This window comes from Desmodus rotundus, chromosome 6 (genome assembly GCF_022682495.2).
Source record: "Desmodus rotundus isolate HL8 chromosome 6, HLdesRot8A.1, whole genome shotgun sequence".
In the NCBI taxonomy this organism is placed as follows: domain Eukaryota; kingdom Metazoa; phylum Chordata; class Mammalia; order Chiroptera; family Phyllostomidae; genus Desmodus; species Desmodus rotundus.
The window spans coordinates 110,846,230-110,858,562 of NC_071392.1; the positions used below are offsets into that span (position 1 = coordinate 110,846,230).

Consider the following 12,333-nt stretch of genomic DNA (forward strand, 5'->3'; position numbering starts at 1 on the left):
TTCTCTCCCTTTCCCCCTTCCCCTCTCTGTAAAAATAAATAAATGAAATCTTTAAAAAAAAAACCCAAAACCCTCCTCTGGCAAAGTCACTAAAAACATATGAATGCTAATTTATGTGGTCTTTGAACTCTACATCCTATTTGAATTTTCTGCAGTGTTGGATTCTATGGAATACTTTCCTGGCCTCTGAGATACTGCTCCTTGTTTTTATACCTCTCTGGCCAGTTTTCTTCATTCACTCCTCAAATTCTGACCATCCCTTAAGTGTTGAGGTTCCTAAAGTCTCTTTCTGATACCATTATGCTCTGATATAAACCTCCTTCCTTAGTCTCAGGTACTGCGCGAATATTCCCAAATCGTCATGTCCAGGCTGTCCCCACACCTGGAGCTCTCTTAAATAAGTGCGGCAGTTTCATTAGAAATCCAAATGAGAGCGCCAAGATGGCGGCGTGGGTGGACGTGCTGCGCCTCCTCGCACAGCCAGAGCTGACAGAAAATCCAGCAGCGGGGAGGTCCCACACCAAGGAAATAAAAGATAAGACATTCTTCCAGAACGGTAGGGGGGGCAGAGACGGGCGGCCGGGGCGGGGAGGACTCACGTTGCCGTGGCAGGACCGAGACTGGCGGAGTGTGGGACCAACGGGGCAGGCAGTCTGACCACTGGCAGACCCTGCGGCCCCACATTCGCACAGATAAACCCAGAGGGCCGGACTCAGAGTGGTGGAGAACGGGGCAGGCAGAGTGGCGGGTGGCGCCTCGAGGCCCCACATTCGAGCACAGGTGAACCGGACAAACGGCGGGGAGCAGGGCGGACCGCCCGGCCCAGGGCTCCAGCTTGGGGAAATAAAGCCTCAAACCTCTGATTGGAGACGCTGGTGGGGGTTGGGGCGGCAGCAGGAGAGACTCCCAGCCTCGCGGGAGGGGTCATTGGGGAGACCCACAGGGGCCTAGGGCATGCACAGGCCCACCCACTAGGGAACCAGCACCAGAGGGGCCCAGTTTGATTGTGGGTAGCGGAGTGGGGAACTGAGGTCTGGTGCAGAGGGGAGCGGGCGCCATTGCTCCCTCTCGGCCCCTCCCCCACGTACAGGTCACAGCCAGCCACCAGCATTACCCCGCCCCCGGGGAACACCTAAGGCTCCGCCCCTTTAAGTAATAGACTCTCCAAGACAAAAAAAAAAAAAAAAAAACCCCCAATGGCCCAAATGACAGAACACTTCAAAACTCCAGAAAAAATACAACTAAGCGAGGAAGAGATAGCCAACCTATCAGATGCACAGTTCAAAACACTGGTTATCAAGATGCTCACAGAATTGGTTGAATCTGTTCGAAAACCAGATGAAAAAATGAAGCCTATGCTAAGAGAAACAAAGGAAAATGTACAGGGAACCAATAGGGATGTGAAGGAAACTGGGACTCTAATCAACGGTGTGGACCAGAAGGAAGAAAGAAACATCCAACCAGAAAAGAATGAAGAAACAAGAATTCAAAAAAATGAGGAGAGGCTTAGGAACCCCAGGACATCTTGAAACGTTCCAACATCCGAATTATAGGGGTGCCAGAAGGAGAAGAGGAAGAACAAAAAATTGAAAACTTATTTGAACAAATAATGAAGGAGAACTTCCCCAGTCTGGCAAAGGAAATAGACTTCCAGGAAGTCCAGGAAGCTCAGAGGGTCCCAAAGAAGCTGGACCCAAGGAGGAACACACCAAGGCACATCATAATTACATTACCCAAGATTAAAGAGAAGGAGAGAATCTTAGAAGCAGCAAGAGAAAAGAACACAGTTACCTACAAAGGAGTTCCCATAAGACTTTCAGATGATTTCTCCATAGAGACCTTACAGGCAAGAAGGGACTGGAAAGAAGTATTCCAAGTCATGAAAGACAAGGGCCTACATCCAAGATTACTGTATCCAGCAAAGCTTTCATTTAGAATGGAAGGGCAGATAAAGTGCTTCTCAGATAAGGTCAAGTTAAAGAAGTTCATCATTACCAAGCCCTTATTATATGAAATGTTAAAGGGAGTTACCTAAGAAAAAGAAGATCAAAAATAGGAACAGTAAAAATGACAGCTAACTCACAGATATTAATGACCACACCTAAAACAAAAACAAGAGCAAACTAGGCAAACAACTAGAACAGGAACAGAACCACAGAGATGGAGATCACATGGAGGGTTGTCAATAGGGGAGTGGGAGGGGGAGAGGCGGGGAAAGGTACAGAGAATAAGTAGCATAGATGATAGGTGGAAAATAGACAGGGGGAGGGTAAGAATAGTGTAGGAAATGTAGAAGCCAAAGAACTTATAAGTATGACCCATGGACATGAACTATTGGGGGGGAATGTGGGAGGGAGGGGGTGGGTAGAATGAAGTGGAGTGAGGGGGGGAAATGGGACAACTGTAATAGCATAATCAATAAATATATTTTAGGAAAAAAAAGAAAAAGAAAAGAAATCCAAATGAGCCACAACAAGAGGTCTTTTCATTCATCTCACCTCCACTGATCCTGACATTTGTTTGCTGACCTCAAAGGAAGTTAGGGGGAGGGACGATAACCCCTGTTATAGGCCCCTTGGTACTGGAAAGAGACTGCCCATGAGCCATCTTCTAAGTAAAACTCAGCAGGGAGAGTCTCTGTGTAGGCACTCTATGCCAAGAGAATAGTGAGATCGTCCTTAAGTCAGTTGAAGCAGTAGCTTCTAGAAGGAGGCAGAGTTGGAAGGAAGTACCACCACGTGGGTAGTGTGGTTTGAGTTTTGAGTTTTTGCAGGGAGTTTGAGTTTTAGCTCATTTCAGACCCAGCTTGCAGCTGGTTCCCAAGTCCCAGTGGGCTACTTTCCAGGGTCCAATCGCCTTCTCTTAAACTTCCGCAAGCATCCCAAACACAACAGTTCAAGAATTGGTCTGATCCCTCTGCTTGTGCTCCCATTCTAGTTAACAGCATTACCGTTCACCTCTTGGCCCAGGTGGACCCTCTGTTCCTGGGGACTCCTTCTTCTGCAGTGCCCCCTTCAGTTCTGGGCCAGAGACCTCTCTCCAGGGGGGCTCCTTCCCAGCGTAGACCAGGCCCCTCCCAACTCCACACATCTAGTCTCTACCCCATCCATTCCACGTGTCACGATGCAGCCAGAGAAACTTGTGCAAGACACATACTGATCATTTGTCACCTTTTCATTGAAACCCTTGCTGATAATAACGTCCAGGCTTTTAGTGGGGCGTCTGAGGTGCTTTGCAACTTACCTTGTGTTATCGTCCATTTTCACCTCTGGTGACTCCTTCCGTCACCCAAGCAACAATGGGCTCTTTGTAATTTTTCAAATACACCACGCTAAGTACGTACTGAGTAACAACTACCAGCCAAGCATTGATCTAAGCTTAGGAATACGGTGAGTGTGAAAGGAAGGCCCCCCTCACACAACTCACATTTTAGTCGGAAGAGCCAGTGAATACACAGTTTCAGACAGTGACAAGGTGCTATGAAGACAAATGGGGTGGAGGGGGAGGTGAGCTATCTGAGATACAGTGCTCATGGATGGCCTGAGAAGACCACATTTAGGTGAACTTGAATGATGATGAGGAGCCACACGAGCAAAGACCTGGTGTAGAGTGTTTGGGACCTTTTAATCAGGAAGGGAGAACGGCCTTGAAGCAAGACCTCGCTTGGTAGCTTGGCATTTGGAAGGTTTCAAAACAAAGCAGTGAGGCCGAACCTTAACTACCTACCTGGGCGTGGGGAGTGGGGGGGCAATGCCCTGTATGGGGTGGGGACATATCACATGGGGCACTGTGGGCCACAAAAGGAGTTGGACATTATTTTAAAAGCAAGAGGCATCTATTGAAGGATTTTGAGTGGAGGGATATGATCCAATATACCTTTAAAGACAAAAATCACTCTGGCTCTTGATGAAGCAGAAGTTTTGGTGGAGCAGAAGGGTGAGTAAGCTTCGATACCAGTTCCAGGCCTTCAGGCTAAGGCTCAGGCCGTTCCTCAGCCTGGAAAGACTTTGCTGGGACGGGGCCCAGGGCCCAGGGAGCTGAAAAGAGGCCCCCTTACCGCATTTCTCTTGGTCCAGGCCAAGCTTCGTTTAGCAATCAAGAAGACACAGGGAGATGTCCCCTAACACCCTTGCTTCACCAACACTTCAGGCATTAAAACGGAGTCCAACAAGCCACTTCTGTCAAGGGACCATTTTGTTTGTTCGTTCCTCCATCTCCTAACTCAAGGGACCAGTCTCAGACTGGCGCTGCGGAGCAGTGACAGCAGGGCCAAAGGTTGGCGGGACAGAGACTCCTCCACAAGCTGAACGAGGCCACCTCTAAGCACACAGCCCGGCCCTAACCGGGCCACAGAGCGGCGGGGACGAGGGCGGCGCCGCAGCTCCGGAGCAGGAGAAGGACTACAACTCCCGGCAGGTTGTGCGCACGGGGTGCCGATCCCTCCGCTCCCAATTTGTCCCGCAGGCTGGGCCCACCGTTGCCCAAGGGCCAAGTCCAGGGTTTTTTCAGGACCCGAGGTTCGTCTTCTTATCATTTTTCCAAAGAAGAACCACTGGGAGCCCTGGAGGAGAGACGGACTTTTTTTGAGGAGAAACGCGGATGCAGACCATCGAAGAGAGACTTCGCTCTGAAGCTGCGATTTTCGCGCGCTTTGGCGCAGGTGGTTGTGGGTAGCGCGCCCAGGAGGGAGAAAGGAGTGGGGGGCTTGTGATCGCGCCGCCCGTAGGGCCAGAGAGGATGTTCGAGGACGACCCCCAAGACGAGGGGGCAGCGGTGGTCGCCGAGGCCGGGGAGGCGCTTCAGGCCTTGTGCCAAGAGCTGAACCTGGACGAGGGGAGCGCGGCCGAAGCCCTGGACGACTTCACCGCCATCAGGGGCAACTACAGCCTAGAGGTGAGCGGCTGCAGGTGGGACTGCCAATCCGACCCCCGCCAGGCCCCACCCCGGCTCCGCCCCTACTCTTCCCTATGGGTCGGTGGGAGTTTCCCCACCGAGGAGGGTCGCCGCCCAGCCGGGCTCCGTGGAGTGCGAAACTGGAGGGATGAGTGTAGCTCATTCTGGCTCTTTACTTATTTTTTTTTCTTTGAAGGCGGGAAAGTGAAGTTCGGAAAAGGAGCAGCTTGTCCAAGGTCACAAGTTACTCAGGTCCACTAGACTCCGACCAGATTTCTCTCCACCCCGCGAAACGCCACAAATGTCAATGGCAGTGCCCTTAAATCTATTTTGTTTTAAAAAAGCAAATATTATAATGATAACAGCTAAAATGAGTTGTGTGCCAAGACATCACTGCCCAGCCCTTTAAATATGTCATCTCACTTAGTTCTCGCTACAACGCCTTGAACACGTTCTGTGATCCCCATTCTGCAGCTTAGAAGCTGAGCCCCGGAGACATTAACTTGCCTAAGGGCACAGGGTTGGTGGCGGAGCCTGGCTGGGGAGCCCAAGCTGGCCGACCTCGCACCCTCCCCCTCTCGAGGGCGGAGGTCTGGCTGCTCGCCTGTTCGTGCAGCGCAGCGCAGATCAGAGCCAGCGTGCGCACCTGGCTCTCTCGGCCCCAGGCTCCTCCTGCCTCGCATGGGGATACTTAGCTTGTCCTGATGCTTTAGCGCAGTGTCTGTGGCTGTCGTTACATGTGCTACAAAATAAGATAAATGTAAGTTATCATTTTTAGGTTTTTTCCCCCAACCATTGCACTTGATCTTCACAATAGCCCTGTGAACATGGCAGAGGGGTGAGTGTTACTACACTTGCTTTCTAGGTAATCTCAAGGCCCAGAGGACAGTCTTGCCCAGGGTCATTCTGCTGATTATTATTGGAACTTAGATCAGCGCAGACCCAGTGTAGAGGTAGAGTTGTGATGGAATGTGTTTCAACAATTACTCCAATGGCCTTAGATTCAAAGGCTTTCATGATCCAGGGGGGCAGGACTTGCCCATAGAGTGTTCCCTGGACTCAGTACCCAGTGGAATAATTAATTGCTGGGTTTAATGACATAGAGTTGGATATTTGGAGTTGAGCGTATGTGTCTATGTATAAGGGAAGAGCTCCCAAGAGAGACTTGTTATGTCTCCGGGATAGGACTGGATGGACCGGATAAAGGCCAGCGGTCTGCGTCAGTGAGTGGCATGACAGGGAAGTAAGGAAGTAAGGGATATTTTGAATTAATGTCCTATCGATGAAAACAAATTTTTAAAAGCCTGAGAAAGCATTTCTGATATCCCAGGTCCTCGTTTGGTCTTAGTGAATAAGCATTTATGAGTGCCGACTAGTCTGGACATTAAACTAGGCACCTCTTTCGGATTCTTTTTTGTTGTGTGTGTGTGTTTTTTTTTAAGATTTATTTTCAGAGAGAGGAAGGGAGGGGGAAAGTGGGAGAGAAACATCGATGTGCGAGAGGAAATAGGATCGGTTGCCTCTCACACGCCCCCAACTGGGGACCTGGCGCACAACCCAGGGAATCAAACCGGTGATCTTCCGGTGCTCAGGCTGTGCGCAACCCACGGAGCCACACCTCCTTCGGATTCTTGCACATGCCAAGCTGTTCCCACGTACATGCTTTCTCCATGCCTTCCCTCCGCTGGAAACCTTACCCTTACCCCCCATTCCAGGAAAAATTGAGCAGCTAGATCTCCAGTTAGGCAGAGTTGGTCAAGACGATCTTAAATGCTTGATTTAGAAAGCACAGATGTGTGAATTAAGATTTCACGAGTGGTTTTTCTACCCAAAATATTTTATTTTTTCTTGTTTGTGATGAAAGGGTCTTGAAATATGCATTTTCGTGTATCTGCTGCTTCCTCAGAACTCCTCTCCCCAGCCCTACCTCTCTCCAATCTTTCTGACAGGCCCCTGCTTACATTTCCCCCTTCCCTCTTGCATTTTGGCGATTTGCCACTTTAACAATTTTAAGTTTGAATCCTTCCCTGACCTCCAATCAAAATCATATTCTCTACACTATATTCTACCAGCAACACATTATCTTCATTTCTTCTTATAGCATATATCTCACCAGTTATAGGTAATAGTATCTGTTTTTCTTAGCTCTAGATTTGGAATTCCGTGAGGTCAGAAACCATCTTTGTGTTTCTAAGACCTAGCATCATGGACTCAATAAATAATATAGGTGACTTGAGATTTTTTTTTTAATTTATTGATTTTAGAAAGAGAAAAAGAGAGAAACATTGATTTGTTGTCCATTTATTTATTCATTCATTGGTTGCTTCTTGTATGTGCCCTGACGGTAGATTGAACCCACAACCTTGACATATCTACGCCGACACTAACCGACTTAGCTATGTGACCAGGTCTTTTCTTCTCCTTTCTCTTTTTTAAGGAAAAAAAAAAAAACCAAAGCAATAATTCCAGTACTTAAATTTTCTTTATCGTAATGGCGTTTTCATCTGGTATCCCGTATCCAAAGACACTTGGGTGCTATTCCCAAATAATTCATTAATCAAGGCTTCTAAAAACATTCAACCTTAAGCTTACCTATCTCATTTAATGTCTTGATCAAATAAGACTCCTCACTACTTTAAGATAGGAACACTCAGTTTTAGCTTTATTGGTGACCGCTCATTTCTGCCCACCATTTTGGATTATTACAAGAAATCTATCAGTCTTTTTATCCTTCTAGAATCTGGTCTTAAAGAGGATGTGCAGAACAGTGAATAACAACAGTAGTATGTTGTGCTATGAGATTTGTGTCTAACTCTTAATCCTTAAATTCAACATACAGTTCCACAGTGAGGTCATGAAGTGATTCTAGCTTGGAGAGATCTCAAGTCTATCTCCGAGAATTGAGTGTTGAATTCTCAAATGTCACCTTTTTTGTAGCATTGTAAACTGAGATATCTGCTAAAATAAAGACCTGTGCTTACCTTTTTAAAGATTGGGGTAAATAATTTCCCAAATGTTTACCTCACAAAAGGTATTAATTTTTGCAAGGTATTAATTTTTTTACGTGTGATTCCCTTGTCATCTTTCTACTCTGTTCTTTCCGTTCTCTGCCAAACTGGTTGAAAAATGGTAGAAAGGACTTTCAGCATCATCAAGGCCACGACTGGTGTTTTCAAATCGAGAAAGCTAATGCTGAGAAATTTTAAGAGACCTCTGTCGCTATTATATTTGGGGTGCAGGTGAGAGATCTAGCTTTGGATTAATACTGATTCAGTGTGTCACACAGGGCTGAGGGTAAGAAGTTTTATACCCATTACTGCAGCTGCTTTACCTCTCTGGCCTGTTATATACAGAACAAATACTAGACCAGATAATTCTAAGAATTTTCTTAGAAATCAAGCATTTTAACATAATATATTCATTTTGATATTTGTTTTTTGCCTGCCAGGGAGAAGTTATACACTGGTTGGCATGTTCATTATACGTTGCATGCCGCAAAAGCATTATTCCCACAGTTGGAAAGGGTATCATGGAAGGAAATTGTGTTTCACTTACCAGAATACTACGTTCAGCTAAATTAAGGTAAAGCACTTTGATTTTTCAAACGTTGTTTTGTAAGTCCTAAACTTAATTTTAGAATTTAATTTCTCTTTAATTTTAAAACATTTAACATCATTCGATTCAAAGTTTGTTATCACATAGGTATTCTTTCCCAGTTCTTCTTCTACTGCCTTTCTTCCTCAAATTCTGACTTCAGCCTAAGGCTTCTGTACTAAATCTTTTTTATCTGTCATTTTTTTCATTAGTTTTTTTAAAATTTGAAAATAATTTCATGCACAAAGATTACCCATATACCCTTGATCCAGATTCACCTATTGTTTTACCCAATTTGCTGTATCATTTCATCCTTCTCTCTTAAATAATTTTTTTTCCTCAATCATGTCAAATTAAGTTGTGTACCTTATAACCCTTTATGCCTAAATACTTGGGTGTGTATTTCTTTAAATAATTACAATAATCAACCCCAGCAAAGTTAACATTGATACAATAATTTTATCTAACATATCATCTCTATTCTAGTTTTATTAGTTGATCCAATAATATTCTTTGTAGCAATTTTTTTCTTTAGGTACGATTTCCACCCTAGAATCAAGCATTACATTCACTTATCATGTCTCATTAGTTTCCTTTAATCATTCCAGAACTTTTTCATCTTTCCAAACTGAAACGTCATTAGTAGTTAAACAGTATCTTCCTTGTTTGCCCTCCTGCTAACCTTCGGTAACCTCCAGTCTACTTTCTGCCTCTATGAATTTGACTATTCTAGATACTTCATGTATAAATGGAATCAAACAGTATTTGCCTTTTTGTGACTGGCTTGTTTCACTTAGCATAATGTCTTTAAGAAAATTGCTGATTCAAAAGCTGGAGCAGACCCACATATTTTTCTTTTTAAAAAATTAAATGTATTGGGGTAACGCTGATTAATAACTTCTATAACACTGATTAATAACTTATAACTTAAATATTCGGTGTACAACTTTATAATATATCTGTATACTTTATTGTGTGCTCACCACCTAAAGCCCAGTCTGTTTTCGTCACCATAATGTCTGATGCCCTTTGCCGTCTTCCTCCCCCCCACCTCCCTTCCCCTCTGATAACCAACATTCTGTTGTCTCTACCTATGAGTTTGTTTTTTGGGGTGCTTGTTTGTTGATTTCACTTATATCCCACATGTGAGTGAAATCATATACAGTTCTTGTCCTTTTCTGTCTGACTTATCTCACTCGGCATAATACTCTCAAACAGTTTTTCTGATGAACTTTGAACAGCTTATTATGCCAGGAAGTAAGGAAGTGCTCAAAAAAATGCTGGGGACATGTCCAAGGGACATAGAAGCTTATTTGGAAAGGTTACCAGTAGTAGCCAAATCTGGGGTAATCTGAACATCCAAATAAATAGGAACAGTTATAGATTGTAATTCAGTGAGTAAACTTTACCCTGGTAATAAATAGGGGAGAAGGGAAAGCTCTTTATTAGAATGCCAATTAATAAATGTAGAAGAATGATAGAGTGGGGGGGGGGGAATCACCATGTTGCAACCTCATAGTAATGAGGGGAGAATTCTCAATGGATGCTAAACCTAGGGGACAGAAGTTTGATGAGAGCAGAGTATTTATGTCATTCCAAAGATTTCCCTATCAGTCATTAATCACAAAGGGAAAAAATAGTAAGTTGGAGGTGGAAAAACGGAAAGATCCTACCTAAATCAAGCGCAGAGTTATCAATAAAGGGACAAGTGGATGTGATCCACCGAGAAGGATATGAAAGGACTTACTAGTACTCTGTCGAAGATACATAGCCGACATCTAATAATGAGGGACACATGAGACAAACCCAAATTAGGGACATACTACAAAGTAAGATCAGGGAAGTGATAACAATGTTATTAAGTTTTCAAATACTCTGATGCACTTTATTCCAGTTAGAATAGCCCTTTTGGGGATAGCAATAAGTACAGTGGGCTTGTATGAGGGTGTATTAGTCAAGGCTCTTGTTTAAAAAAACGAGTAACAACCACTAACTCTGGCTAATTTAAGGAGAAAATAAATGTACTAAAAGGATATTTACTGGATAGCAGACAAAAGTTTTGAGAATGGCTGACAAAGTCTGAAGGGTGACTTGAGAAATTGAACTTGGAAAATGACTAGTAACAAAAGGAGGCTGGCTACACAGCCAAAGATCGTGTCACAGAATACATCTAACAAGGACACAGCTTGCATGCCAGCAGTGCCATCCCTGGACATTGCCACAGTATCTACCCCTAACAGCTGAATATTGCTGTTGATCTTATGTAATAATTTACCACTTCCTCACTTCCCTGCACCATCAGCTCCAGATTCAAAATCCCAAGCATACATCTAGTCAAGGGCTTCGAGTTTTATGCCTTTGCCCTAACTGCCATGAAGCTAATGTATCTTGTAGAAGGTAAGACTCAAAAGGGGAATTCCTCAGACAAGTAAAAGATTTAACATGCTGAGCATACCCCACCTCCAAAACAAAGTCCTCTATCAAGGACTATAATTTGTCAGACAAAATATTCAGTAATCTGGCAACTTTTTTCAATGCTATTGTTAACAATTTTTTTTAATATATTTATTGATTATGCCATTACAGTTGTCCCATTCCCCCCCAACTCCACTCCATCCTGCCCACCCCCTCCCTCCCACATTCCCCCCCTATAGTTCATGTCCATGGGTCATACTTATAAGTTCTTTGGCTTCTACATTTCCTACACTATTCTTACCCTCCCCCTGTCTATTTTCTACCTACCATTTATGCTACTTATTCTCTGTACCTTTCCCCCTTCTCCCCCTCCCACTCCCCTATTGACAACCCTCCATGTGATCTCCATTTCTGTGGTTCTGTTTCTGTTCTAGTTGTTTGCTTAGTTTTCTTTTGTTTTGGTTTTAGGTGTGATCGTTAATAACTGTGAGTTTGCTGTCATTTTTACTGTTCCTATTTTTGATCTTCTTTTTCTTAGGTAACTCCCTTTAACATTTCATCTAACAAGGGCTTGTTGATGATGAACTTCTTTAACTTGACCTTATCTGAGAAGCACTTTATCTGCCCTTCCATTCTAAATGATAGCTTTGTTGGATACAGTAATCTTGGATGTAGGTCCTTGCGTTTAATCGTGGGTAATGTAATTATGATGTACCTTGGTGTGTTCCTCCTTGGGTCTAGCTTCTTTGGGACCCTCTGAGCTTCCTGGACTTCCTGGAAGTCTGTTTCCTTTGCCAGATTAGGGAAGTTCTCCTTCATTATTTGTTCAAATAAGTTTTCAATTTTTTGTTCTTCCTCTTCTGGCACCCCTATAATTCGGATGTTGGAACGTTTCAAGATGTCCTGGGGTTCCTAAGCCTCTCCTCATTTTTTTGAATTCTTGTTTCTTCATTCTTTTCTGGTTGGATGTTCCTTTCTTCCTTCTGGTCCACACCATTAATTTGAGTCCCAGTTTCCTTCGCATCACTATTGGTTCCCTGTACATTTTCCTTTGTTTCTCTTAGCATAGGCTTCATTTTTTCATCTACTTTTCGAACAGATTCAACCAATTCTGTGAGCATCTTGATAACCAGTGCTTTGAACTGTACATCCGATAGGTTGGCTATCTCTTCCTCACTTAGTTGTATTTTTTCTGGAGCTTTGAAGTGTTCTGTCATTTGGGCCTTTTTTTTTTTCTTTTTTTTGTCTTGGCGAGTCTGTTACTTTAAGGGGCGGAGCCTTAGGTGTTCACCGGGGCGGGGTAACGCTGGTCACAGTGCTGTGACGCTGTACGTGGGGGAGGGGCCCAGAGGGAGCAATGGCGCCCGCTTCACTCTCCTCGGGATTTCAATCTTTCACTCCTCTACCCACAATCAAACTGGGCCCCTCTGG

At 44.4% G+C, this 12,333-nt stretch overlaps 1 protein-coding gene across 3 annotated transcripts in view; it reads left to right on the forward strand.

The window, feature by feature from the left end:
• Window positions 1–4,483: 4,483 nt before the first annotated feature.
• The window catches only part of RBL1 (RB transcriptional corepressor like 1), a 57,585-nt gene continuing 49,735 nt past the window's right edge, over window positions 4,484–12,333 (forward strand). The window contains exons 1-2 of one of the 3 annotated variants that reach the window (XM_024559640.4): window positions 4,484–4,893; window positions 8,342–8,475. In XM_024559640.4, the coding sequence (XP_024415408.2) occupies window positions 4,738–4,893; window positions 8,342–8,475 (290 nt within the window). In that variant the 5' untranslated portion in view covers window positions 4,484–4,737. The remainder of the gene's footprint in view (window positions 4,894–8,341; window positions 8,476–12,333) is intronic. The other 2 variants (XM_071221759.1, XM_045194813.2) reach the window with 2 other exon arrangements.